General features: G+C 61.9%; 3 protein-coding genes and 1 long non-coding RNA gene across 6 annotated transcripts; all 4 read right to left on the bottom strand.

Annotated features, from left to right (window-relative positions):
• Positions 1-53: 53 nt before the first annotated feature.
• On the bottom strand, positions 54-3,514 carry TGFBR3L (transforming growth factor beta receptor 3 like; the record flags this gene model as incomplete). The annotated part of the gene is given in 7 exon segments (XM_059388860.1): positions 54-117; positions 1,617-1,689; positions 1,897-2,055; positions 2,146-2,266; positions 2,889-3,197; positions 3,280-3,454; positions 3,456-3,514. Coding segments are annotated over 6 exon segments (891 nt in total), but the record flags the coding sequence as incomplete, so codon positions are not given.
• A 1,326-nt stretch (positions 3,515-4,840) lies between these two features.
• MAP2K7 (mitogen-activated protein kinase kinase 7) lies at positions 4,841-14,536 on the bottom strand. Of its 2 annotated transcripts, XM_059388857.1 has the most exons (12): positions 14,314-14,536; positions 12,504-12,551; positions 9,438-9,579; positions 9,183-9,249; positions 8,953-9,066; positions 8,744-8,863; positions 8,494-8,601; positions 8,184-8,363; positions 8,000-8,080; positions 7,759-7,901; positions 7,229-7,274; positions 4,841-7,111 (listed from the first exon to the last, which is right to left on the bottom strand). In XM_059388857.1, the coding sequence occupies exons 1-12, from the start codon at positions 14,435-14,437 to the stop codon at positions 6,977-6,979; spliced, it is 1,308 nt and encodes a 435-aa protein (XP_059244840.1). In that variant the 5' UTR covers positions 14,438-14,536; the 3' UTR covers positions 4,841-6,976. The 2 variants fall into 2 exon arrangements, with proteins under 2 accessions (XP_059244840.1, XP_059244841.1); XM_059388858.1 differs by lacking the exon at positions 12,504-12,551 and having other exon boundaries at positions 14,314-14,533.
• Positions 14,537-16,026: 1,490 nt separating this feature from the next.
• Positions 16,027-23,553, bottom strand: LRRC8E (leucine rich repeat containing 8 VRAC subunit E). 2 transcript variants are annotated; one of them, XM_059388861.1, is made up of 3 exons: positions 22,997-23,553; positions 19,632-19,774; positions 16,027-19,065 (listed from the first exon to the last, which is right to left on the bottom strand). In XM_059388861.1, the coding sequence occupies exons 2-3, from the start codon at positions 19,767-19,769 to the stop codon at positions 16,822-16,824; spliced, it is 2,382 nt and encodes a 793-aa protein (XP_059244844.1). In that variant the 5' UTR covers positions 19,770-19,774; positions 22,997-23,553; the 3' UTR covers positions 16,027-16,821. The 2 variants fall into 2 exon arrangements, with proteins under 2 accessions (XP_059244844.1, XP_059244846.1); XM_059388863.1 differs by lacking the exon at positions 22,997-23,553 and adding an exon at positions 19,946-21,309.
• Positions 23,554-25,049: 1,496 nt separating this feature from the next.
• On the bottom strand, positions 25,050-26,230 carry LOC132009676 (uncharacterized). The gene is made up of 3 exons (XR_009402032.1): positions 25,841-26,230; positions 25,469-25,560; positions 25,050-25,139 (listed from the first exon to the last, which is right to left on the bottom strand). It is a non-coding gene; the product is annotated as an uncharacterized LOC132009676 (long non-coding RNA).
• Positions 26,231-26,483: the final 253 nt, after the last annotated feature.

Genomic DNA, 26,483 nt, shown 5'->3' on the forward strand with positions numbered 1-26,483 from the left:
CGGAGGCCGCTGGGGTCAGAAAGCGCGGCGCGGAGGCGGAAACAGATGGGGGCGTGGCTCCGCGTTGGTGGCCCAGGAGAGCGGCGTAGATGGGAGATGGAGAGACTGGCCGGCGAACTGAGGTGGGGGCACATGAGACACCCCCCCGTCCGCATTTTATCTCATCCGTGACCTGGAGCCGAAACCATAGATCTCCTGCCGTCCCTCCATTGCGGGACTAAGTCTTGTAAAACTCCTACTGTGTGCTTTGCTTCTCCAAAAGGGGTGGACCCTGGCAGGAGGGCAGCTGTTCAGTGGTAGCCAAGAACCTGGGTTGTGAGGCTGGCCTGCCCGGAGGACCTAGAGCAAATGGTTTGGCCGAACCGAGCCTCAATTTCCTCATTGTAAAACGGAGCTAGCAGTCCTGCTCCGGAGAAGGGAGGAACTGGGGCGGCAGACATTCTAAGAGCTCTAAACTGGACGGAGTGGAGACTGAAGCAGAGGCCAGAGGTCGAGGCCTTAGCGAGGGCAGGGTCCAGGGTGGGGGTGGAGAGCGGAGAAAGCCTGGCTTTGTAGGAGGGCAGGTGCAGGGGTTGAGAAAGGAGGCGGACCTTTTTTTTTTTTTTTTTCAATTTGACAGAGAGATCACAAGTAGGCAGAGAGGCACACAGAGAAGGGGAGGTAGGCTCCCCACTGAGCAGAGTGCCCGACCTGGGGCTCGATCCCAGGACCCTGAGACCAGGGCCTGAGCGGAGGGCAGAGGCTTAATTGACTGAGTCACCCAGGCGCCCCGAAGGTGGACCTTATTAAAACTTAAGCAGATGGGATTGTTTGGGAAAAACTCCCTTGGGTCTGCCCTGGCCCCCATCTGCACACGTATATATGAGTGTGTGGGCCAGGTCCCCAAGTCCTGGTCCAAGGCCTCTGCTTCCTGCCCCCTATAACCGCGCCAAGTGCACACGCAGACTTCAGAACTCAGTAGGTCAGACCGGGTGTTTATTTTGAGCCCAAGTGCGAAAAAGAGGAGGAGCCGTCAGGGGCACGAGGGTTCAGGAGGCAGAGACAGTGGTCCCACTGGGTCTGAGGTCCACCCGGCTGGTCCAGTCCTGGCGGGCCTGGTTCAAGGCCGTGGCTGTTGTGTCTCCGGACCGTGCTGGGGGTGTGCCATCCCTGGGGAGGGGCTACCCAGACTGAGCGAAGCAGAGGGACACCATGCAGGCCGCCCCCTTCCCAGCGGATCATTGGCCGCCTCCATCAGTCTGTGTGCAGGAGTGAGGGTGAGCGGTAGGTCTGAGTCGCGAATTCTCCTTGCCTAGTACTTGTTCAGGTCTGAGGACCCCTCTTGTGACACAGGGCCTGAAGCTGGGTGCAGGTGACCCCATGCCCGAGTCTGAACTCCACCAAATTTTGTGACCTTTGACAAGTTACTTCAGAGAGTGCCTCATGTTTTTCATTTCTAATATGGGGATTATAATAATATCTACCTGAAAGTTGTTATGAGGATTACATTAATTAATATTAATGAAACCTTGAGAACACTTCCTGACACAGGAAAAGCCTATGAAGTCATTATCATTACCTCCCTCTTCCAGCTGTCCTCCAGGCCCCCCGTTACAACCCCCCCCCCGCCCGTTTACCTGCCTTATTGGGGCCTCCTGGGCTGGGGGCCGCTGGGCGAGTCTCTCGGGGCGGGACCGGGGTTCGGGGGTGCTGGAAAGGAGAGGCAGGCTGCGGAGCAGTCGGGGTTGCTGCGCATTGAGCCGGGGCAAGTGCGCCCCCTGGCGGCTGCTCTGGGCGTAGCGCAGGCAGGTCTGGGGATGGTCGTGCCCCACCGGCTGGGTGGCGGCGACCCGGGGTTCCGACCCGCGGGAATAGGCTGGGGGCCGTGCGGAAGTCCCGGCGGGCCGAGGTTGGTACCTGAATGCGCACAGACAAGGCCGAGCCCGGCGGCCAGCGCAGCGCCCAGCACGAAGGCAGCCAACACCAGCGCCACCACGGGCGCGGGCTCCAGGGCCGCGGGGGCCGGGGCGGGAGGCTCAGGACGCACGGCTTTGCTGGGGATGCCCTTGGGTGGCCCTGTGGGAAGTACATCACAGGGACTGGGCCCAAGCCCCAGGTTCCTCCTCACCCCCCTTCCCGGGACCCTGCGAAGAACTGCGCGCTCACCGGGGGGTGGCCGCGGCACTGTGACCACGATGGGCTGCGTCAGCGTGTGCAGGTGGGGACCGTCGGCACCCAGACTCTCGCCGCTGCCGGCGCCCGTGCACGCCTCATCCTGAGGCAGACACTGTGGGGAGGAGGAGGCAAGAGATGGGGACGTCAGGCCCCAGGATTCAGGGACCTGTCCCCGGCGCTCCCGAGAGATATAGGTGTCTAGCTCTCTATTGCAACCAGGAGTCGCACCAGTAAACTGGAAATCCGACCCCGTGAGAGGTCCCCGAGCCCAGCCTCTAAGATATACAAGCATCCAGCCGCCTAGCCTGTAAGGACTCCAAATCTCAGGCCCTCAAGGTCACACGATCCAGTTCTTTGAGAACATTAGACACCCAGAAGTTTGGCTGCTCAGCCGCCTCTGCATCTGTAGAGCCAGCCAGCCCTGGAGGGAGCTCAGAGTTCCACCCAAGGTGTCCCAGAGCAAGCCCAGTGTTCATTCCCTGTCCCCTGGGGAGCCCCTAGGGAGAGCGTCACAGCCCTCCCCCTCCCCACCCACCCACACTCCCCGCACAGGCCCTGAAGCCCAGCCACCAGCCTGAGAGAGACCCAGTGACTCTCCCCAGCTCCAAGGGTCTCCAGGCTCCAAAGCGTATGAATCCTAGATCCCCAAGCTCCAAGGGACTCTTCCTTCAGAGGCCAGAGGGCCTGTGCCCAGCCCCCGACTGGCCCAGGCGGCCATTCCCCGCCCCGCGCACCAGCGATGGCGGCGGCAGCGTCAGAGGCGCAGGTGTCCGGCGGGCTCCCCGGAGGCGGCGGCAGCGGCTCAGCTGGCAGTGCAAAAACTGCACCGAGGCGTTGAAGACCGGGCGCAGGCGGAAGCTGAAGCGCACGGGACCGGCAGCACCTGGGCGCGCCGGCGGTGGCGGGAGGACGACGGAGGAGTCGGCGGGGCAGCCCCCGCGCAGCAGTGCCAGGGCGGGCCCCGGGGCCGGGCGCGAGGACGGCGTCATCGAGCAGCGGTGCAGGATCAGGCCCCAGCGCGGAGAGGGACGGGCCAGGGCCGCCTAGGGTGCGGGGGCGGGATAAGCACCAGCCCCGGCCGCCCCCATCCGGCCTGACCCGGCCCCGAGCGCCCCGCGTCCACACCTGCACGAACACGCGGCTGTCGGCCGGGACCTCGAGCGGCCCCGCGCGGCGCGGGAAGGCGTCCTCGGCGTCCGACAGCTCCAGACTGAAAAGGGGTTGGCGCGGCCAGGGCCCAGGAGCCGCGGGGAATGGAGGCGCTGGCGGGAAGAAAGGGTGACACGACAGAGGTCGCGCAGCCCCTCAGCCCCTCCAGGCCAGTGCAGCGACCTCCCCGCCTCCTTTGGGAAATGGGTGCTGTTGCAGTAAGGATTCACCCGCGCTCGGCTCCGCGCCGGGTTCACTGCTGGCAGAATAGGTGCGGTGTGTCCCCCTGAAGGTCCCGGGACCCTCACAGCCGCCCCGCAGAAGCTGGGAGTAAAGCTACGCACCTCTGGGGAGGAGCCCCCACTTCTCGGACCTGGACTTCTCCACCCGGCGCAGACCAGGGGATCCCCTGGCTGGGCCAGTCCAGTCACAGGGTGCCCGATGGGGGCGAGGCGGTCAGGCTGGGGGAGGGCAGCTCCCCAAGGGCCCCAGGGCTGCTCTGTGGGGGCAGCAGGGCCAGCTCCGGGCAGAGGGTGCCATCCCCCACTTTCCTTTCCAAGCGTGCTGTGACCAGTGGGGAAGGGAAGAAGGTGGGTGCTGTCTCTTTTCCCCTCTGGCACAGCAGGAGCCCATCCAGGCCTCCAGGGTCTCCGGTTTCCTCACTCCCGGACTGAGGGCAGCTGCAGCCCCAGGCAGGGACACACGTGCACCCACACCCTCTCTGCCCGAGGGACCCTTGTCAAATTATGTTCTCATTTAGGACGGCCCCCACACACAGTTCCTAAAAGCACTGGCACACTGCTCTCCCGCGCTCATGGGCCTCATAGCTGCTGGGGCCTCTGAGGAAGGTGGGGGGTCCAGGAGAGGAACCTGGAAAGGGGAGACAGAGGCAGGGCCCACCTCCCCGGCCCCCGTGTCCCCCACCCCCTGCAGACCCCCCTACCCCCAGCAGGGCAGGTGAGCAGTGGAACTGAGAAAGGGCAACACGGGGGCGGCAGCGTGACGGGCCGTGTCCGCAGCATCTACGTACCAAGCGGCCCGCTGGGCGAGGTGGCGACCCCAGGGAGCAGGACCAGCAGCAGGAGCGTGGCACCCGGCATGCTGGACCGGCGCTGGAGTGTGCACTCCCGCCTCGGAGGCAGCCTCCGGGCAGCACCGAGGCCCTGCAGGTAGGCAGGCAGCCGTGGCCTTGGCTGAGCGGCCACCCAGGAAGGCAGGGCGCGGGGGCGGCAGGCTGAGCGGTGCGCATCAGAGCCGGGCGCCCAAGGTCTGCCAGGGATTAAGGGCTCCTCTCTGACCAACCTGTGGCTGTTGGGGCGTGGGGGGGGGTCCCGCACACTGCTCGCTTGATACCAGGCCACTCAGTACAAACACCACCCTACCGGCCCCCGCTGGGCTTCAGTCTCCCCTCGTGCAGAGGCCCCTTCCCCCAGAGGGGCACGCCCCCCCCCCCCCCCCCACCAAGGTCAGAGCTCACAGCCCCTTCCCACCTCTTGCTGCCTGGGCCTGCCGAGCTGAAGACAAACCACAGACTCAGTGGAAGAAGAGAGACGGTTTATTCTCAAGCGGCTAAGGGCTTACAAACAAGGGCATTTCGTTTTTTAAAAAGGGTGTGTGGGGGGGGGGGGGAATACTGGCGACCAGAGAAGGAGGGGTCGAGGGCCGGCAGCCCGGGCCAGGCCACCCCAGGCCCCTGCCTGCCCGCTCCGCCCTCTGCCTGGTCAAGAAGGATGGCTGGTGACTGGCGACGGAGGGAGGACAGGAAAGAGGCAGAGGGAAGAAGAGGTTCCCTCAGAACCCCCACTTCTTGCGGAAGGGGGGCAGGGACGGGCAGACACACTCACAAAACAGAAAATAGTTAAATAAAAATAAATCCAGGTGGCTGGCCCAGGGCCTCCGCTGGCCCTGGGCCCAGCCACGGAACCTTCCAGCTACCCACAAAGGCCTCCCCCGCTCCTTGGCTGGGCCAGGTGAGGGAGGGTGGGGGACCAGACCTGTGGGCCCCCCACCCTGCCCCCATCCCCTCACAAAGGGGACGGGGTAAGAGAAGGCGGCGGTCCCCCTCCGGGGCAGGGGGCAGAGAGCAGAGAACTCTGTACTTTTGAACACGCGGCGTTTCGGAGTTCAGGAGCGGGAGTGAGAGTGGACAGGACGGACGGGATACAGTGACGCCTCGGCCCAGACGGCGTCCGTGGCCGGCCAAGCTCCTCACCTTTGCTGTTGGTTGGTTTTGTGGTTCTGTGGGTTTCTGTTTGTGTTTTTTGTTTTGTTTTGCTGTCCACTTGATTTGCATGCATCACCAACAAAAAGGAAACACACCCCCTTCCCACTGGGGCTGCTGCGGAGGGCGCAGGGCGCACTGGCCAGCTCTGGGGGAGTCCAGGGGTGCTCAGGGGCACTCCAAGGGCGTCCCTGCCTGCACACGCCCAGCCCTCAGCCAGCCCCACCTCTGTCCTGTGTCACGTCCTCGAACCCCCACACCCACCCCCTGTACCCTCTCTCCTGCCTCCCTGGGGCCCCCGGGCCCCCGCTCCTGCCACTGAGCCCCTCTACCATGTCCCTGCCACAGCAGCGTCCGCTGCCCTCACCGGGCCCTGCGCCCGCCTTCCCTGAAGGCCACCCTGTGTGGCCGCCGCCCCTTGGGCTCCCTCCACGCCCCCTGAGGTCCTCAACTCACCCCACCCCAGCTGTGGCCAGTCTCCAGCCGCAAGGGCTGGCCCCAAGGGAGGAGGAGCCCCCCAGAACCCACCTTTGGGGCTCGCCAACCCCCCAACCCCTTCCCCAGACGCCTATACCCACAGGCGGTTGGGGGGCTCCACCACAAGCAGCTAAACATGACTTTGGTAAAAGTTTCTGAAGGTACCGACAAACCCCATGAGAACAAGCTCTTTGCCCCCCCAACCCCAAACACCCCACCAAGTACAATAAAATACAATAAACTCCAAAAAGGACCCCCTGAGATCAAAGAGAGAGAGAGAGAGAGAGAAAAAGAGACCAGCCCAGGCCCAGCTGCAGTCGTAAGGCCCAGCCTGCCTTCCTGGGGCGAGGGCACCAGCTGACGGATTCGCCACTGCCGGAGACCTAAGTGGACCCAGGAGTCCCGCTGGGGGGTGTGGGCAGAGCCCAGGTGTGGGCAGGAGAGAGGCAGAGGCAGGGAGGGAGACGCGGAAAGCCAGAGAGGTAGAAGGGAGCAGAGAGGGAGGCGGCGGCAGGGAGCAGGGCTGCGGAGGGAGGCGGCGGCGGAGGGGCAGGCACACGGCAGGGGGTGGGAGGGAGGGGCGAATGCGCGGGGAGGGGCGGGACGGGCGGCTCTCTCCCGGGCCCTGGGGGCCGCCCCAGCCCAGAGGTTACGACTGAATAAATAGCGAGTCTGCTCGTGGCCTGCTGTCTTCCGTTCACAGTGTCTGTCAGGGGGACGCGCACGGCCGGCTGACCCGGGGAGGCCGGCTGACCCCGGGGACGGGAGGGGCTGGGGCCTGGCGAGCCCATCTGTCCACGGCTGGTGGGCAGGGGGTCGGGGCCGGGTCGGCGCCCCCCCTACTTTCTGTCCTCGGCCCTCAGCAGCTGTCCAGGTCCCAGGTCTCCCCTGGCGGGCAGCTGGGTGGCCAGATGGGGAAGGGGGGGCCTGTGGCCATGCCCCTGGCCCCCAGTGGGGCTGGCCGCCACCACGTGGCTACCTGAAGAAGGGCAGGTGGTGCTGGCTCAGGACTCCACTCGTCCTCGGTGACTCGGTCTTCGCCATGACGTCCTTGAACCAGGACGCCACGTCCACCTCCAGCATCTCGTAGCGCTTGATGAAGCTGTGTTCCTGCCGGGCCGAGGGGCGGGGCTGAGGACGGGGGGAGGAGCCCAGCGGCAGCTCCGCCCCTGGGGGAGGGGGGTTCCGGAGGAGAGGGAGGGGTGGGGAGGGGCCCCAGGTACTCACAAGTAGCTTATTATACTTTGGTCTCTTCCTGTGATCCTTAGTAAGGCTGGAGGAGGAGGAGCAGGAAAGAGGAGTAAGAGCCGGGGAAGGAGGGGCAGCCGGGCGCTCCGTCTCGGTGTCCCGGCTTGGAGGGGGTGGGCACCCGTGACCTGGGGCTGCTTGCTGAAGCCCGAGGCCCCGGAGCCCTGCACTTAGGAATCCGGCCTGCGACGGAAGCCCAACCTGGACTGTGAAGGGCTTGTGGGACAGGTGAGTGGGGCTCCCGTGGGACGAGCAAATGCAGCCCCTGTGCAGGCAGAATTCGGCTCGCAGGGGCTGGACACACAGCCCCCCCAACCCCACCCCGCGAAGGGCCAGCTTCTACCCGCACCCCTGCTGGGAGGGCCTGCCTTCTGGTGTGGGTGGGGGGCTGCTCCGTGGTCGTCCCCCCAGCCCCAACATCCCTAGCTGGCGACTCTAAGCACCTGCGTCCCTGACCCCTCGCCCCGCCTCCCGGGGGGGGGGGGCGGGGGGAGGCAGGGGCTCCTCACCAGTCTTTGACAAAGGACTGGAAGTCCCCTGAGAAGCCCATGTGCCCGGGCAAGAGCGGGGGCTCTTCCTGGAGGACTTTGGTAAGGACCTCAAAGTCTGTCTTGCAGTTCTTGTAGGGAAACTGTCCCGTCGCTAGCTCCACCTAGAAGAGACGGCGGGGCCGGTGGGGCTGAGGACGGGTTCCTCCTCTCCCTTCCCGCCTCCCTCTGGATCCTCAAACGGTGGGGGCCCCCCACTCACCAAGGATATGCCCAGGCTCCATACGTCGGCCCGGATGTCATAGTCCGGCTTGGTGGGGTCCGGAGGGTCTATGCGCTCCGGCTGCCGGGGAGCAGAAGGGGAGGATGTACCCCCGGGTCCGGTGCGTCACCTGGATCCCCCAGGCCCACCCACCCAAGCGCTGCGCGTCGGGGGCCCCACTCACCGCCATGTACGCGGCACAGCCGGCGCTGCGCGTCTTGGCCTTGGAATCGACCAAACGTCCGCTGATGCCAAAGTCACAGAGCTTGATCTGGCCCCGCTCGTCCAGCAGGATGTTCGAGGGCTTGACGTCTCGGTGGATCACGCCGTGCTTCTCCTTCAGGTAGTACAGCGCCTTCACGATCTGCAGCGGGGACAGCGGGACAGCACGGGTGACGGGAGGACACCGGTGACAGGAGGACAAAGCAGGTGGGTGGGTGGGGGAATGGTGGCGGAAGCACCCGGCCAGCCGCACCCCTGCCCGGTCCACTTACCGCCACCGTCATCTTGCCCAGGATCCGCTCGGGGATGGGGCCCTGCACCCGCTTCTTGAGCTTCTCCGCACATGTGCCCATGAGCTCCATGGCGATGAAGACGTCCGTCTGCAGGCGCAGCACAGGGAGGCTTGGGTGCGGCTGTACCCCCCTACTCCCGCCCACCCCACGTGGACTCCGCCCAGGAAGGAGGAGACCAGCAGAGCCCCAGGGGACAGGGGAGCATCCGCGGCTGCCTGCCAGCGCTCACGTTGGTGATAAACGTGCCGAAGCACTGCACGATGTAGGGGCAGTCGTGGCTCTTGAGCACCACGTCCAGGTCCATGAGGATCCGCTTGTTCTCCTCCTTGTTCCCCGAGCGCCGCATTTGCTGCACAAGGACCAGGGGAGCCTCAGCCCGCAATTGGGGAGGAGTGGGGGTCGGTTCTCGGGACGGGGCTCACGTGGGGCGGGGCTCACCTTGACGGCGATGACGTGGCCCGTCTTCCGGAAGCGCATCTTCCACACCTGGCCGCAAGTGCCGCTGCCCATCTCCCCCAGGTTCTCCAGATCGTTGATTTCGGCCTGGTAGCGCTGGCCAGGACAGCCAGAGCTGGAGGATGGGCCGGGCCTCGGCACCGCCCCCACCCCAAGACCTAGCCCCGTGGTGCGCCTGCCCACCCCCCAGGGGGCCAGGGCCAGGGTGGTACCTGGCCCCCGATGGTCAGGTAGCCGGTCTGCTTCATGATCTCCTGTAGCTTCTGGTCAATCTCAATGCTGGGAGACAGGACGGAGGTCTTAGTGGGGGATGGTCCCAACCAAACCGAGGCCACCCTGGTTCCTGACCCACAGGGGTTCCCACAGATTTAACCACCCTCCTCCCTAGGACAGGTGAATGGCCCTCCCCACATCCTCTCCTGACCCCCTCCCCCCACTGGCCAGCCGCCCCCGTTCCAACAGCTCACCTCTCCATGCTGCGGGGCATGAACAAGGTTGATGGAAGCCCCAGCATGTTGCGGGGCCGGGCAGGGGGTGTGGGGTGCTGTGGGGAGCTCTCGGAGCACGGTGAGCGGCTGCCCCCATCATTGGCCAGCGGGAGCTGGAGGGCTGGGTGGGGGGTGAGAACCAGGAGTGAGAGGGGGTTAGCCACCACCTGGCACTCTGGGGCCTTGGGACTCTGGTCTCCCCCTTCCTGGCATCAGGTAGGCCAGCACAGACCCCCCACCCCCCACCCCACTGGGCTGGAGGAGCTAGGGTCTCCCTGCACTCTCAGAGTGCCTTCTCCCGCCCCCCTGACCTGGAAGAAGATGGCGTGGGCTGGCAGGGAGGGGTGGTTTCCAGAGGCTAAGGGGTTGTCCCCAAGTCTGTGCTGACACGGGATCGCGGCCCAGGGACTGATGACATCCTTCAGCCAGGCGGCCCGCCCGATATGCCCCTTTCCTCCCCACCTCTGCCCAGGAAGCTGGCCCAGGGCCACAGCGCCCACACTCCGGACCATGCGAGGAGGGAATGCCCGCTAGGATCAGCCTGGGTTCTGGCCCTGACGGCAGCACTGAACTCGGCTGCCCATTAAGAATCAGGCAAGACCATCCCAGGGAGCCAGTGGGCGAGGGCCCCATGCTTCCTTCCGGCTGCCTGGCCCCACGTTCTGTTCCAGGGTCAGGGAGGGCCACCCTCTAGCCAGTAGGCTCATCTCTGAGCCTCCCAGTTTGGCCTGCAAAGCTGGGGCCAATGGATGGGGGCAGGACCCCAGGCTGGGCCTGTGTCCTTGGGGTGAGGGGATTCCGGTGGGCTGGGGCTGGGGGTGGGGAATGGGCCAGCGGGGGGTCTTCTCAGCAGCCTGCATGCGGACAGCTCGGGCATGCTCCACGCAGGCGGGCAGGCAGCGGGCAGGCAGCGGGCACCCCAGGACGGGCAGGCGGCATTCGGGGATCAGGAGGGCAGGAGACAGACAGACAGATGGGAGCCAAGACTCGGGGCCCAGCTGCCCAGAGGAGGCACTGCAGAGACAGGCCAGACAGGGGCCCGGGACAGGACAGTAGGTTCCCGGAGGGGCTGGGATCCTCCCTGGATGGGCTGCCAGGAGGGTGGGAGCAGAGACCCGTGTGGCCCCTGGAGAAGACAGATGATCCTCCACTGAACCCTTGTAGCCCAGATGCCCAGATGCTCTAAAAGGGGGTCCCTAACCGTGGAGGGCACTGGCTGCAAGTGTCTCTAAGTGGGGCCAAAAGAGAACCTTCCTATGGAGAACGGCCGGGAGGCCTGGGGCCACCGTCCCACGACCCTCAGTTGATGCCCCCTTCTCTGCCTGCACCTCCTGCCGCGGTCCACGCTCTCCTCCCACAGTTCTGCAAGCGCCTTGTGACGCGGGCCCGTGGACAGTGACCCGTGGACACAGACGAATACGCTTGAATTGCTGCCGTCTGGGTACTTTCTCCGCCCCGTTACCCCGGGCCCAGACCACGTCCAGAGTGAGGGAGCAGGTCCGTGATCCTAGCCTGCAGCCGCAGAAGGGACACGGGTCTTGGTGGGGTCTGCTCAGAGCAAAAGAAGAGCTCTGGGGACCCCAGGGAGCCTCCTGTGCTCCCTCCCTGTCGCTCTAGGCCCTGGCTTTGTCACGTCCCTGCTGCACTCCTGTCATGGCCGGAGTCCTGATCCCTCTGTCTCTGGCTCAGCAACCTCAGGGGCACCTGAGGGGCCCCCGTGCTCCCCTGTGCCTGGACTCTCTGGCGACACTGCCAGGCTCTCGCCCCCTGAGAAATATCTGGGCCCCTTTTCTGCCCTGCATGGTCACCTCCTCTCTGGGGTGAGAACCACACCCCGACCCTCTGCACGCTTCTGGGGGTGGGGGGGAGACACTGCCAGTGGCCCTACAACTGAAACACGGTGGGGACCTGAGGGGGGCTAAGGTGGGCGAAGGGAGGAGGTACACAAAGGCTCTGAGAATGGAGGTTACAGAGGTGGTGAGAGGCCACGTGGCAGGTCAGGAGGGCACAGTGAGAGCGAGAGGCTGAGTAAGAGAAAGAGAGAGAGAGAGAATAAGAAAGCGTATGGGAACACAGGACCAACAGGAGCCACAGACATACCGGGCTGTCAGTCCAACATACATGCACGCACACACACACACACACACACACACACACACGGGATGGCACAACCAGCCCCCACGCACACACATACAGACAATATGCTGAGAGCCCTGAACAGAACCAGCCCCACGCTGTCTTAACACACACACACACACACACACACACCATCTAGTTCCACCTACACAAGGGCCAACAGGGCCAGACCCCTCAGATGTGTGTCTGTTTCTCCAGCTCTCTCTCTCTCTCACACACACACACACCCACACCCTGCACACACCTGCTCTGCACCCACAAGCAACCGCACTCAGGACCCTGCCGGCTGCTTCCTCTACCTTCGTTCACGGGCTCCCTGCCTCCCACGAGCCTGGGCTCGTATCCCAGCTTCTCCAGAGGCCTCCCTGACCAACCACCCCCTGCAGACCTGGCCTTTTCTACAAGGCATCGCTGCTTTCTCCGCTTCTTCCACACTGGGAAAGTGCTCACTGTCCGTGACTGTCAGCCACGCGACAAGGGGCCCTTGGTCCATTCCGTCCGCCGCTGTGTCCCCAGAGTGGAGCGACATGTGTTTGCTGTGTTGTTGAAACAAATCAACAGGAACAGCCCGACGGCCTGACTCAACCTTCTCTTTCTCCCTTACACACGCATGCACACACGTGACCTCTCACAGGCGGCAGACTCCCGGTGGGTAAAGGAGCTCACTTCCTCTTCCAGGAGTCCAAAACTGAGCCCACCAGGAAGGGAGGAGTGGAAGGTGAGTGCACAGAGAAGAGGCCAAGTGGGCCGAACACTGTTGATCACTGATGGTGTGCAAGGAGAGAAAGTAAGAGTGACAGGAGCGCGCGCACACACAGCATGGGGGGTAGGGGAGGGTATTCTGCGGCGGGGGCAGCGGTTAGGTCAATGGTGCAGACGTCCAAGCGACGATGATAAAAAGGCTGGTACCTGCTCGTTGGGACGGGGCAGGAGCAGGGCTTAGAGTGATCACAATAACTGGATGGGGAAAAGGAAGAAAAAAAAAAAAAAACAACACCACGATAAATCACAACAGAAACAACTGATTTGTTCAAAAGAAAAGAAATCAAATCATAATGAGGAAGAGGGGTGAGGCGCGAGGCTCCAAACTGCAGAGACGGGTAGAAACCGACAGAAATGGCAGGACCGGGAGGATGGATGGAGCTGACACAGACACACATGCCTGGAGGGGGCTCCTCAGGGACCTGCCCGCCATGGGCCTCACCGTGCCTCACTGTGCACCTGGGACAGCCACCCCATAAGGGACCCCTGGCCCCATACCCAGCCCTGTCTCGACCGTGCTGGGGCTAGCGGAGGCAGCACTGCAGAGCCCAGTAGGGAACCTCCAGTCCTGGGAGGGCTTTCTGCCCCAGGGAGGAGCCCACACGCCTACCCCAAGTCAGAAGAGGGAAGGACAAGGAAAGGACCGCACACAGGGGTCGGGGATGGTCGGGCTGGGTGAGCAGAGAATGACTGCAATGCCCTGACTGGCGGGGGAGGGGTGCCCCCTCCTACCCGGAGGACCCCTTAGGAGCTACATAAGCTACAAGGATCATATCAGGAGAAGCACCAAAGAGGCCAATTTGCCAGCTCGAGAGACACAAAGTGTGTGGTGGGGTACCATTCGTCAGGTGTGTGGGGAGGGTGAAGATCTGATGCCCTCTAGCTGGGGGATTTAGAGGGGGGGGGGGCGTCCTGTGGGACCTAACAAAGAAAGCAGACTGGCTGGGGTAATCCCAGGCCAGGTGCATCCCAGGCCAGGTGTTGGGGGAAGGCGCAGCAGCTTTTGAATTCAGATGGTAAGACGCCAGGGAGGTAGGTGGTCACAGAGAGAGCGGGATCGGAGACAAGCGGTACGTGGTCTGGGAGGCCGAGTTATCACACACTCGCCTCGGGTATCCTTAGGCTAGGTGAGTGCAGGGAAGAGGGAGTCCCTGGAGTCCAGGTGATGAAACGTTGCCAGGCTGGGGGTCGGGTGTGTAATTTTGGAGAAGCTAGAACAGTCCCCAAGACAGCGGCAATGAAACCAGTCAGAAGAGTCTGAGGGTGCCTGGTGTATGTGGGTAGGGTGTGCACGGGACAGGGCCTGCTAGGCCCAATGACAAGGGCCCAGCCTGGGAAAAAGGGATTCCCAGGCACAGCCACCGGGAAGGAGTTCGCAGGAATAGGGAGTTATATGGGGTCCTATGACCTCAGGGGTCACCCGGGCCGGGTGTGCGTGTGTGTGGGTGTGAGTGGATCGTCCACGGAACCATATGACAAGGACCCAGGTGCAGAAGAGGAAAAGGGGCCTCCTGCCGGGCACTGAGATGGCAGCAGCGAAATCATCTGGTCGGCAGAGGTGTCCGCGTTTGCCGGGAATCTGCATGTGGTCACGGTCGCGTGGATTAGGGGGAGCCGCGGCTCCGGGTAGGTGACGGGGACACAGGCTCCGAGAATCACGGTGAGGGGGCGGGTCATCAGGTGGTGGGGGGCCTTGCCCCGGGGCCGGGTAACTGGGCTCGTAGTCCCCGTAAGGGGAAACCCCTACGTTGGGGGAGGACTGCCCGGGAGCCCGCGGCCCCACGCCCCCCGGGTCACCGTGACCCTCTCCCTGCGAACAGACAGCAGGGGGTATGGGGCGGAGAGGAGGAGGAGCAAGAGCGCCCCGGAAGCGGGGGCGGGGCCTGACGGGGGGGCGGGGCTTACCGCGGCGCGCGCCCCGCCCCGCCCGCCCCCTCCCCCACGCCGCCGTGCTTACTGGGCCTGGGCCGCTGGGGGCTGATATCCAGGTTGAGGTCGATCCTCCGCCGGGCCTCGCGGTTCTCCTGCTTCAGCTTTGCTTCCAGGCGGGACAGCTTCTGCTCCAGGGAGGACGCCGCCATCTTCCCCGCCGCCGCCGCGCACCGCCCGGCCGCCCGTCAGTCCGGCAGACAAACACCGCACTGCGCCTGCGCCCGGATGACCCCGCCGAGCCGCCGTCTCTCCCTGCATGGCGCATGCCCGCGGCGCGCGCTCGCCCATCCCTCGTACCTAACCTCTGAGCATGCGTGCTTCTTCCCAGCCGGAGAGCTGACGCCACCTAGAGCTCGCGTCTGGCAGCGTGCAACGCCTCTCACCGTGAAGCGCACGCGCTGATTCCGAGCGCACTCTCGGGAGGCGCTGTGTGGAAATCCATTCACACTGTTTTGCAGAGAAAGGCGGGGGCGGGGGGGGTCGGTGCGCCTGCGTACGGAGGGATAGACGCGATCCCGCGCGTGGCCTTTTTTACGCATGCGCAAGCTTGGCCCGCTCTTTTGCCGCTGTTCCCGGGAGTAGCTTATTGCTGTGTGTCCTCCCCAGTGTTGTTTTCGCTCTTCCCCGCCCGGCCTGTTCTCTGGCACCCACGCTCCCTCACAGCTGCCTTTCTCGTCTGGGACAGTGCTTCATTAGGATCCCTGTTAGGCTTAATTGCTGCCTTCTCACCATAATTAGGCGCCCGTGGGGAGCCCTTTCTATTTCAGCAAGCTCGGGGTTGGGCAAGGACTGGCGGGAGGGGCGGGGTAGGGCTCGGTCACTGTAGGGTCTCTAGGACCAGCGGCATGACCCCTGATCTCGAGGACACGGCCAGGGTCATGGCCAGAGTTCCAGGTCAGACCCAAATCGGGTATTTCAAGACTTTCCCTCTTCTTCCAGCCCCAGAATGTGAGCCCTGCTCCTGGGCAATGCAGAAAATGGGCCTTGGTGTTAATGCGCCTCAGCCTGTCTTCCCCGAGGCTTAGCTAGTGTGATGAGTGCCTCGGAAAATGTCCCCAGCTGGAATCCTGGTTTTCGGAAAGCAGTTTGCCTCTGCTCTCAGTTGCCAGGAAGAGGCTCACATTTTGGAGACACCTCGTGGTGTCCAGTTGCAGGAGGTCAGGGTCAGGCGGCTTGTCCCATATGCCCCACATACTCCTGGTCCAGCACAGGAACACTGGTGGGCGATGAAGGCTTGTGGGAACTTCTGTGGTGACAACTGACGGGTCAAACCGGTACAAGAGAGTGGGGTCTGGAGAACTAACAGATAATGTAGAGGAAAAGGGGTTCTCCAGAAAAAAGGTAGGCAGAGGATGCCACGTCATTTCTCCTGGTAAGTCAAGATCGCTCTGCCTCTGCTTCCAGGACAGAAAAACTCATACCCTTGATGCTGGCAGGTGAGTATCACTGCTTGCCTATAACCAACCGGTCTGGTAAAATGGAAGGCTTAGACAACAGAATGGATACCAGAGATCAGAAGTTTAGTTTTCATAATTCGTATTATTTATTGAGCATCCTCTGATAGATGCTCCCTCATACAGGGAGTATTTGAAAGACAAGTTCCTGCCTGTGCTCAGAAGAATGTAACCTCCATCGAAGGCGTTCTGAACCCTGGAGTCTGCCATCCTTCAGATGTCCATGAATGGCCCTCTGGGATGTCTGGGGGAATCTGCTGCCTGCCTGAAGTCGCTTGCGGAAATTTGCATGTATGTGTACCTGAGCATTTTCCTGGGAAAGGAGGTGTCCAGCTTTTGTCAGATGTTTAAAAAAGTCTAGGACTTAAAAAGGGTTCAGAATCCCTGCACTGGACATCCAGATTCTGGAGGTCCACAATTCCCAACATACAGACCTAGGACCACCTTCATTAGAATTACCTGGGATGCTTACTGACAGTCAGGTTCCTGGTCTCCAGCCAGACCTGAGTCAGTCTTCCAGGGGTGGGGCCCAAGATGTTTTGTTTTGGGGATGTTGATTTTGATGCGTAGCCAAATGTGAGAACCATTTTTCTGAGTGCACGTGTACATAGCAAACAACTTATAAATAAGGGATTGGCATCAAAGCTGGGGGTGAGGGTCGCCGGTCTCCTGTGTCTGTGTCCCCTCCTTGGGAGAGGACCCCAGATAGAAGCTGTTTTGGTCCAGGGCAGGGGAAGGGTTGAAATCCCATTGGGATGTGCCGCACCCCCTTATATGGCACTAATTGAGCTAGAATGTCCACGGGTGGGGCAGGCCAGCCAGCCAAAGACACAGGTGTGGTTTTAGCCTGAGAATCCAAGGACTGAGTTAATCCCTCTCTGACGTTCCACCCCAAATCCACGGCCTCCCGTCTCTTCTCAGACCAGCCCCAGGATCTTGCCTGGACCCCACGAGGCTGATGTGTCTGCTCCTCCTCTCTTGGCCTGGGCCGTCTTGGCCACCTCTCTTGAAGACAGCAGCAGAGACTCTGGCGTGGAAGCATCCAGAAGGCCTCTACCTCAACCTTCCCCACCTTCGCTTCATTCCTCCTCCAGTTTCTCCCGCACCTCTGCTGGCAGGCCCTCGTAAAGGGCATCCTCTACCACGAGCCCCACTTTCCTGAGCCCCACGCAGTTGCCAAGCTCTTCTGGCAGCACCTCCAAGCGGTTGCCCCTGAGCTCCAGGCGCCCGAGGGCTCTGAGGGCCCCCACCTGGGGCGAGAGCTGGCTCAGGTGGTTGTAGCCCAGGAGCAGCGTCCGCAGCTTGCGGCAGAAGAAGAGCTCGTCGGGCAGGGCTTCCAGGGCATTGTAGGACAGAGCAAGGTGCTGCAGGTTCTGGAGGAGGCCCAGCTCAGGGGGCAGGGAGCGCAGCCCATTGTGGGAGATGTCCAGCAGGCGGAGGCTGCAGCACATGCCCAGCTGGCTGGGCAGGGTCTCCAGCTTGTTGTGGCTGAGGTAGAGCTGCTCGAGCCCCCGGAGCTTCCGCACGTGCTCGGGGACATAGGCGATCTGGTTGTGCCACAGCCTGAGCGTGACCAGCTTGCGACAGTGCTGGAAGCTGAGGATCTCCTCGATGGACCGCAGGTGGTTGTCCTTGAGGTCCAGTTCCTGCAGCGCGCCCAGGCTGAAGATGGCGTGGGGGATGCGCTCCAGCCCGCAGGCCACCAGCTCCAGCTCCCGCAGCGCCACCAGCTTCTTGAGGCTGTTAAGGGCCAGCAGGCGGGCCCCATCGTTGTGCAGGCTGAGCCGCTGCAGATGGCCGGCCACGTCCGTCACGCTGGCGGGCACCTTGCCGGCGTTGCTCCGCAGAGATAGCACCTTGAGCTGCTTTAGCTCCCGGAGGCTCTCAAGGGTCGCTGCCCGAGCCAGCTCCGGGGGGAAGAGCCCCTCGAGGTGCAGCTCCTCCAGGCCCCGCAGCCCAAACACCCACAGGGGCACCTCGCGGAGCTCCTCGCACTTGACGCGGATGACCTTGAGGCGGTCCCGCAGGAAGACCTGCAAGGAGAAGGGCAGCCTGGCCGGCGAGTGCAGCAGGCTGAGCTCCTGCAGGCCCACCAGCTGCGAGAGGCCCGGGGGGAACGTGATGTCGCAGATGGCCTCCAGCCGCAGCGCCTCCAGCTCGCTGAGCTCGAAGACGGTGTCGGGCAGCCCCGGGAGCATGCAGAGGGCCAGCTCGAGCCGGCCGCGGGCGTTGCGCTGCAGCTTCTGCCGAAGCTTCTCGGGCGTCCACTCGTGGTTCAGGTTGAGTTGCTTCAGGCGGCTCTCGCTGACCTCGGAGAGGAAGACGGCGAAGCGCTTGGAGTAGAGCGAGTCATACTGGTCGATGAGGTGGAGCATGAAAGCGAAGTCATTCTTGACGTCCGGTATGTCCCCCATGCCGGTCTCCTCCCGCACCGAGCGGAAGGAGTACTCCTTGAGGGGCCGGTGGAAAAGCCAGTAGAGGGTGTAGAGACAGGTCAGCCCGTAGACGCACACGAAAGAGATGTAGCAGAACGCCAGCTTGGAGAAGAGGTGGGCCTTGGTGTGGTTGCAGCAGAAGCTGGCGTAGCCTGTCACCTCCGAGGTCTCGACCCTGCAGGCCACCAGGAAACTGATCTTCTCCACATAGACCAGGTTGTAGACCAGGATGGCGAAGAACTTGCAGACCTTGAGCACCGTCTGCCGGATGTACATGGTGTACAAGATGTCGCCTTCCTCCACGTGCACGCGGAACTTCTTGACCTTCTCAAACAACGCCTTGGCCTGTTCGCCCTCCTTCTTGTCCAGCAGGGTGACGGCCGGTGGCTCCGTCACCACCTTCTCAGGCTCCATCAGTACCTTTTCCTTCTCACCCTCACTTGCCTTTCCTGGCCCTGCGGACGCCTCCACGGTCGCCGTCGCCCGTCCCGCAGCGGGGCCCTTGTGGTTGTCCCCAGAGACCTCGGACAGGGCCCGCGTGGTCCAGGGCGAGTCGAAACACTTGCCCAGAATGGAGATGAAGTGCTCGATCTTGGAACTCGTGCCGGGGAACTTGAACCAGAAGCTGGTGCAGACCATGAAGATGAGTGTGTGGATGACGACCAGGTAGGGGAAGTACTTGGCGTACCAGTGGAGGGCGGTCTCGTAGCACAGCTGGTTGATGAAGCTGTACTGCTGGAGGTCCAAGTTGTTCTTGAGGCCGCTGACCTCCCGGAGGCCCCCCATCTGCTCGGAGACGCCCCGGGGCAGCAGCTGCTGGCATGGGGCTTCGGATAGATTCTCTCGGAGTTCGTGACTGGGCAGACAGATGATCTTGTCCTGTGTCACCTGGGAATGAGGCGAGGGAAGAGGATCAAGGAGCTGGGTCGGCTTGGATAGCTGGCTGAGGGGGGCAGGTGGGCTGAAGGTGGGAGGAAGCCCCAGGCCCTGCTGACTGTCCTCAGCTGGCTGTGATTTTGGAAGAGTCGCTAAGCCTCTGAAAGCACCTCAGTCTTTGAAAAAAGGAGTTTGGTTGAATGCGATGCTTGGTCTCTCCCCCTCTTAGCCCTGGCAAAAGATCCTGAAGTCCTAACCCTTAATACCTGTGACTAGATCGTCTTTGCAGAGCACACGTGATCAAGTTAAGGTGAGGTCATTAAGGTGGGCCTTACGTCCTTTGGACAAAGACACATGCACAGGGAAGAGGAGCTACGGGCATCTATACACCAAGGAATGTCAGAGGCCACGGGAGAGCCGGGAAGGAGAGAGGCAGGGAACGCAGGCTCCCTCTGCCTCACAGCCGCAGAAGGAAATAACCCCCGTCAACGCTTTGATGTCCCCCTTCCAGGCTCCAGAACGGTGGCACCCCCTTCCGGAATCCCCAGGCCCCGCCCCGCCCCGGCGGAGCGCCTTACCTGCAGAGTGCAGCCGAAGACCCCGATCATGAGCATAGCCACCGTGAGGTACTCGGCCAGCACATCCCACCAGGGCTTGAGCACCTTGAAGGCGGGCTGCTGCTCCGTGAACTGCTTGAACTCGGCCACCGGAATCATCTTTCCTGCGGGGGAGGGGCAGGCAGGGGTTGCAGAGACCCTCAAGAGGGGGTGCCTGGTCGTGGGCCCCCAGCGAGCCGGACACCTGCCTCTGCTCCCAATTTGCCTTCTCGCCTGTCCCAGCCTGGCAGAGCGCACGAGCTGTGTGCCCCCTTCCCCTCTGCCCCAGACCTCACCTCCTTCCTGGAGCCGAGCTCCTACTGTTCTTCCCACTTCTGCTCCCCGGGATCCTCGCTCCCATCTGACGCTGCTGGCCCTTTCAGAGGTCAGGACCCGCAGTCCACAGGGCCGCTGTCCCCCAGCTGGCCCGTGTGGCGCTCTCGAACGCAGAACGCAGCCGCCGCCCACCCTCGATGCAGAGCCCGAAGCGCTCGCTCTGCGGCTCTGACTCCAGACACCCAGCCCCAGCTCTCTCTGCCACTGGGCCAGAGCGCGTCTGAGGCAGGCTCAGGACTTCCGGGGTGTGGGCCCCCCACCCCCTTCAGGGGCGCTCTGGGCACCACCTCCAACCTCCAACCGGAAAAGCCGGCTGGAGCCTGGCTCTGGTTACAGGGCCCGAGGGGCAGGGAGTGGCAAAACCGAAGGCTGGTCAGTTAGGGGGAGGGAGCACTAGGACACCTGGGTTTCTACAGGGGTTGGTGCCCAGAATCTGAGGCAGAAAACAGAAGCCTGGGTAGGGGGTGCCAGGATGCCTGGAGGGCAGAGGATCAGGAAATGGAAAACACAGGGAGAAGCCAGAGTGACACCTACAGCCCGGGACTGGGGCTGGGCGGCCGGCCCACTCTGTCTGTCCCTGGGTTTCATTTTAGACCAAGGTATCATTATTTCAGATACGGACGGCCAGGAGCAAGTCACATGGGGGCGTGGGCCACAGGCTGGGACATCACCCTCCCAAGCAGGGAGCCGGGGGAGCCTGCCTCCCACAGGGAGCCTCCCTACCCAGCGCCCTGAGGCTGGACAGAAGGAAAGTGAGGCAGCAAGACCTGCACTGCTTCCCAGGGGGCTCCGAGGCTGGACCGCCCCTCCCAGCATCCGTGCTCCTCTACCCTGCCAGTTTTCCCATATGGGGTTCCCGGAGACTGGGCAAGGGAGGGAGGCATCCGGGCCATCAACGGGTCCCCCAGCCTCTCACCCATTTCCTAGGGGAGGGGAACCTGGCCTTGGCCCACACCTCAGTCAGTTACTCGACACTTCCCTCCGACCCTCCTTTTTGTTGGTCCCCAGGTCAGTGAGGCCTTGGGTTGGCTCCTGGGTGGGGATGGGGTGGAGGTGGGCAAGGATACAGGATGCGGGTTCTGCCCACCAGGCTGAGGGCTGAGGGCGGGGCAGTCCACCACACCTTCTAATCCCATCAGAGGCCCTCACTTTGGGATGGCAGGGGCAGGGCCCCTTGACTCAGGCCCTGACTCACCCCAACCGGGCACGCAGACAGGGGGTGCTCAGACAGAACCGAGGCTCCCTCCCACAGTGCCCCATCCTTCCCTCTCACCGTGACACCCGATCCTAAAAGGAAAACTGTATCAGTCCAGTCCCTGGGGAATCTTAAACACGTGGGGCTCATGCCCGGGGGGGGGGGGGGCCCAATGTACACAGCAGCCATCCAAGGGGACACCTGGGGGCATTCTGGAGTGTGCGCCTGGATGTACACGCTGAGCTGAGGGGAGAGCCGGGAGCCAGCTGCTGGGGACCTGTCCCTGTGAGGGACCCCACTCCGCTGTTCAACCTAAGGAGAGCACTTCTGGGGGCTGTGGCAAAAATACATGGGCAGGGACCGACGTTCTGCCTGCGTCCATCTCGCCTGGCCAGGAGCTCTAGCGCCCACCATACCAGGACTGCAATCAAAGGCAACAAGGCAGAGACACCCAGGGTCCCCAGTGGAAGGCCCTGTGGCTCTCACGGAACAAGGTATACATACACAACACCATCGGAGGCAGACATGGGGGTTATCATTATCTGTCTCCATGACTCAAACTGGATGGCCCGAACCTGCCATTAAGCTTCCACAGACACAAGATGGGCCCCCCCACTTTGTCTGAGCTGGGCCCCAGGGCGGAGGGCTTGAGGGAAGGGGAGTCCGGAGGAAAACAGCCACTCGGCCACACGCTCCTTATGGCCACCAGATGCTTCCAGGACCTCCTTTCCTCCCAACTCTCGGAGGGAGGGTGTTGCAACCCTCATTTTCCAGACTCTCAAGGAGGGAAATAATCAGCTGGAGGTTTCACAGCTACCAGTGGTATTTAAGGCGTAACCCCCAAGTCTCATCTGCCTGGTAGCACCCCCCCACACCGCCTTGTACGCTTGTGGGTGAAAACCTCTGCTGAGATGCCACCGTGTCTTCTCCAGGAGACCCTCAGAGGGGAGCTCCAGCAGAGCAGATGGGCGGTCGGCAGCTGCTCGGATGGCCAGGCTGGAGGGTCCTGGTCCACCTAACCACCAGGCCCAGCCCGAGCTCCACCCATCCGTACCTCACCCCTGCTTCTGCTCTCTCAGGCCCTCTCCGGAGCTCCCAGGTGGCCTCCCAAAACAGGGCACTGGTGGGTGCTCCTGGTCCCGGCCCCCCCTCAACCCACAGCCCATGCTCATGGGCAGGGAAAACACAGTGATAGTTGTCAGCCCTGAAACAGGCTTTGGAACACACGGGTCCAATCTTTGACTTTTACACAAGAGAGAAACTGAGGGGGAAAGAAAGTGCGAGAAACTGAGGGGGGGTGGGGGGATCTTAGTAGCAGATCTTGGGCCAGGCCCGGGCTTGGGGGCTCCCAACCTAGTATGTTTCCAAGCCGCACTGCCAGGACTTGGGAGCGGAGGGAGTCTTGAGGTTTAAGAGTTCTGGATGGGACACCCTGGAGAGGATCCCAAGGGGTGAGGTTCTGGGGGCGCTGAGGGGTTCGCAGAGGTGAGTTGTCGCTCTCTCTTTCCCCCAGCAGGCAAGGAGAGGGGAACAGGATCAAGACCCCGGGGATGGGGGGGGGGGTCCTCCATCCTGCTGACCTTCGTTCCGTTCCGTCCTAGCCCAGACCCCCCACCCCCACCCCGCTCCCTGACAGGCGCCCTCGGGCTGCCGACGGCCGAGTCTCTCGCCGCCCCCACCCCCTCCCCAGTTCATTGTGCCTCCCAGCGGGCCGCGGGCTCGGGCGCCAGGGTCAGCGGCACCTGGGGCGGCCCTCATGCGGGCCAGACCCGCGCCCCGCCGCCCCGTCCCCGGGGACAGACAGCCATCTACTCACCGCTCCGGCTGGGACGCTGGGCCCAACTCCTGGGTCCCTGGGAGCGGAGCGGCCGGGACTCCCGCAGAGTTCCCGGGCCAGCCTGGGTGAGTCAGGGCGGGCGGGCGGGACAGGAGCCCGGGAGCCGCCCCGCCTGCCCGCCCCGTGGACGGCCCGGCCCCGCCTCCCTCTGGGCCCTCTCAGGTCGCCCCCAACTCCCGGCGCGGAGGGGTTGTGGGAGGAGGGCAGTCGTGCCCCCGCTCTCCCCGCGGTGGGTGAGGGGCGGGCCGGAGGAGCGGGGGTCTTAGACCTTTGGCTCAGGCTGCAGTCGGGGAAACGGAGGGGCCCGGAGGGACTGCGCTCCCAGAACCAGCCTCGGGGCTTCCTTCCAGGATCCAGGCTGCATAGACCCTGTCAGGAACAGGTGACGAGCCTCCCCACCCCCGCCCCTCCCCCAGGTGTAGCCACCTTCAGGCATAGCCAAGGGACCAGTGAACAGAGTCCGGGGAACCAAGGGGGGTTTCCCTTTTCCTGCTCTGAGCACCAGGCCAAGGGAAGCTGAGCAGAGTGGGGGCGCTTCTTGGTCTGACCCTGCCCAGCCTTGAGTTCTGCTCTGGACTTCCCTGGGAAGGGTAGGGGCAAGCTGCCCTCAGGTCTGGGGTAGGGTGGGGGGTGCAGAGCCAGGAAGCACAGGGGCCAGAGGGCTCTGAGATCCCAGGCTTGAGGGCAGCCTGGGAGGCCAGCTTCTAGAAAGGATGACTGCCTCTCCACCCCCACTCATTCCTCCCCCCGCCGAGGAGGCCTACGCTGAGTCTTAGAATCAGAAAGCACCCGCTTCAGCCTGAAGGCCTTTGATGAACCTTGATCGCTTCTATCTGTAAACCTCAAGGGATAGGGGACCTTGACGAAAGGGGAGAATGAGATCCCTCCCCTGCAGGAATAAGGAGCCCATGAGTCCGCTAGACCGGAGATAGCCAGACGCTCCAAACCTTGAGGATGGGGACCACCCCCTCTCCGCTTAGGTTCCTCTGTGAAGCCTTGCGATTGGCACGACCCTGGGAGGCACAACTTCTCCAAAGTGTCTGTGAGCTCCCCCATGGGCAGCCCCAATGTAGACCTTCATTGTGAGGCCGAGATAAGCAAGGCCCCGTTCTCTCTCAGAGCTTCTGCCGGAGCAGGGGCAGCCAACACGGAGGTAAGCAGGCAGACAGGCCAGGGAATGAGATCTCGGTCTGGGAAAGTGCTGTGCATGTCACTACGCAGGGTGAGGTGGGTGAAAAAGGCCAAGCGCCACTTTGGGGCATTTGAGATGGAGTCCTGTCTCCCTCTCCTTCACCCCTTCCTGCCCAGGAGTAGCTCCTTAGATCCATGTCCTGGGGGTAGGGGTGGTGTTTAAAGCTTTATGTTGAAGTGAGCATCCTTTTTTTTTTTTTTTTTTTAAAGATTTTATTTATTTATTTGACAGAGAGAGAGAGAGAGAGACCACAAGTAGGCAGAGAGGCGGGCAGAGAGAGAGGAGGAAGCAGGCTCCCTGCTGAGCAGAAAGCCCAATGCGGGGCTCGAGTCCAAGGACCCTGAGATCATGACCTGAGCGGAAGGCAGAGGCTTTAACCCACTGAGCCACCCAGGTGCCCCTGGAGTGAGCATCCTTTAAAAAAAAAAAAAAAAACAACAACTTTATTTATTTATTTCAGAGAGAGCGTTTGCAAATGTACATAAGAGCATGGGGAGCAGCACAGGGAAAGGGAGAAGCAGACTCCCTGCGGAGCAGGGAGCCCAACACAGGGCTCCATCCCCAGACCCTGGGATCATGACCTGAGCTGAAGGCAGACCCTTAATGGACTGAGCCCCCCACACGCCCCCGGAGTGAGCATCCTGAGACACCTTACTTTACACCCTTGTACGAATCTCTGAGGTCACTGGGATAGAAGCCCTAGGACCCTAGCACATGAGATTCCTGCTCCCCGCTGGGTCCCCAACATTGGCACGGTGCCTGCCACCCCATGGGGCTTCAGTAAATGATGGGCGTGTGGAGGATTGAGGTGTTGTCTCAGTTCAGACGCCTCTAGGTGCAGATCCTGAGACAAGGAATTGGACTCCAGTGGTCTCCCTGGAAAGTGATCTCAGGAAGCACTGAAGTGGGCCGAAGATGGGGAGGGGAGACCTGCAAAGGAAGGAGGTCAGTAAGTATTAGCAATGGCACACGAATGAGGGCAAATGAACAGGTGCGCAGGCCGCTAGGGTTCTCTTCTGCTGGGGAGCTCTGGGAGATGGTGTGGGACCGACCTCCACGGGGTCCCACCCAAGAGCCGAAGTGTTGACGCACTAGCTCCTGTCAGACTAAGAGCTGCTCTGGGGAAGGGGGATAGAGAGGGTAATAACTCCCTGGCACTTTGGACTTTCTGCCCACGTGGGGGCTGTGGGTGCTCAGATGATAAAGAGGAGTTTAGTTGCCGGAGTGGAATGGCGATGTCACGGGACACGCATACTCACTCTGCTTTCACACAGTCTCTCACTATGAAAGACGGCCGACTTTACATTCCCATGGGTCCCACGTGAGTTTTTCCACATTGATAATAACCAGTCTAAAAAAAAAAAATCAAGGTAAAACACTGTAACACAGAACCCACCATTGTAACCATTGTTAAGTACATTCCCCTTGTCCTGAAACCATCACCACCGTCCGTCTCCGGAGCACTTTCCATTTTGCAAAAACTGAGACTCTGTCTCCATGAAACATTAACTCCTCATCCCCCACCCCAGCCTCTGGCTTCCACCATCTACTGTGTCTTTATGAATCTGATTCTTCTAGAGATTTCATATAAATGGAATCATACAGTATGCGTCCTTTTGTGACTGGCTTACATCACTGAGTACGATGTCCTCAAGGTCGATCTGCATTGTAGCAGGTGTCAGGATGTCCTTCTTTTTTGAACGCTGAGAACTATCTCATTGTGTGGATGTACCACGTTCTGTTCATCCACTCATCCATGAAGGGGTACCTCGCCATTGTGGTTCATGTTACCATGAACATAGTTGTGTTTGGATCTATTTCTTTTTTTCTTTTCTTTTTTTTCCTTTTCTCTCCCTCTCTCTCTCTCTCTTTCTTCTTTCAATTCTTTTGGGTGGGATTGCTGGGTCATATGATACTTCTTTAATTGTTTCCTTTTGTGAGGAACCGCCATACTGTTTTCCACCGCGGTTCCCCCATTTTGTTTTTTTTTTTTTTTTTTTTTTTTTTTTTTTAAAGATTTTATTTATTTATCTGACAGAGAGAAACCACAAGTACACTGAGAGGCAGGCAGAGAGAGAGAGGAAGCAGGCTCCCTGCCGAGCAGGCAGCCCGATGCGGGACTCGATCCCAGGACCCTGAGACGCCCCGGTTCCCCCATTTTGTACTCCCACCAATGGTGCACGAGCCTTCTTATTTCTTCACATCCTCACCAATGCTTGGTATGGAATACCCAACTTTTTAGGTTTTGTGAACATGAGGTCGTTTTTTATCTCC

Source organism: Mustela nigripes, chromosome 2 (genome assembly GCF_022355385.1).
Source record: "Mustela nigripes isolate SB6536 chromosome 2, MUSNIG.SB6536, whole genome shotgun sequence".
Lineage (NCBI taxonomy): Eukaryota > Metazoa > Chordata > Mammalia > Carnivora > Mustelidae > Mustela > Mustela nigripes.

Excerpts from the sequence above, each read along its gene's own strand:
- MAP2K7 (XM_059388857.1), bottom strand. The coding sequence starts at position 14,437 with ATGGCGGCGTCCTCCCTGGAGCAGAAGCTGTCCCGCCTGGAAGCAAAG. Across the intron at positions 9,250-9,437 it reads ATGCCCCGCAGCATGGAGAG|CATTGAGATTGACCAGAAGC; the intron begins GTGAGCTGTTGG and ends CCTGTCTCCCAG. Across the intron at positions 9,067-9,182 it reads ACCTGACCATCGGGGGCCAG|CGCTACCAGGCCGAAATCAA; the intron begins GTACCACCCTGG and ends TGTCCTGGCCAG.
- LRRC8E (XM_059388861.1), bottom strand. The coding sequence starts at position 19,769 with ATGATTCCGGTGGCCGAGTTCAAGCAGTTCACGGAGCAGCAGCCCGCC. Across the intron at positions 19,066-19,631 it reads TCTTCGGCTGCACTCTGCAG|GTGACACAGGACAAGATCAT; the intron begins GTAAGGCGCTCC and ends CCTCATTCCCAG.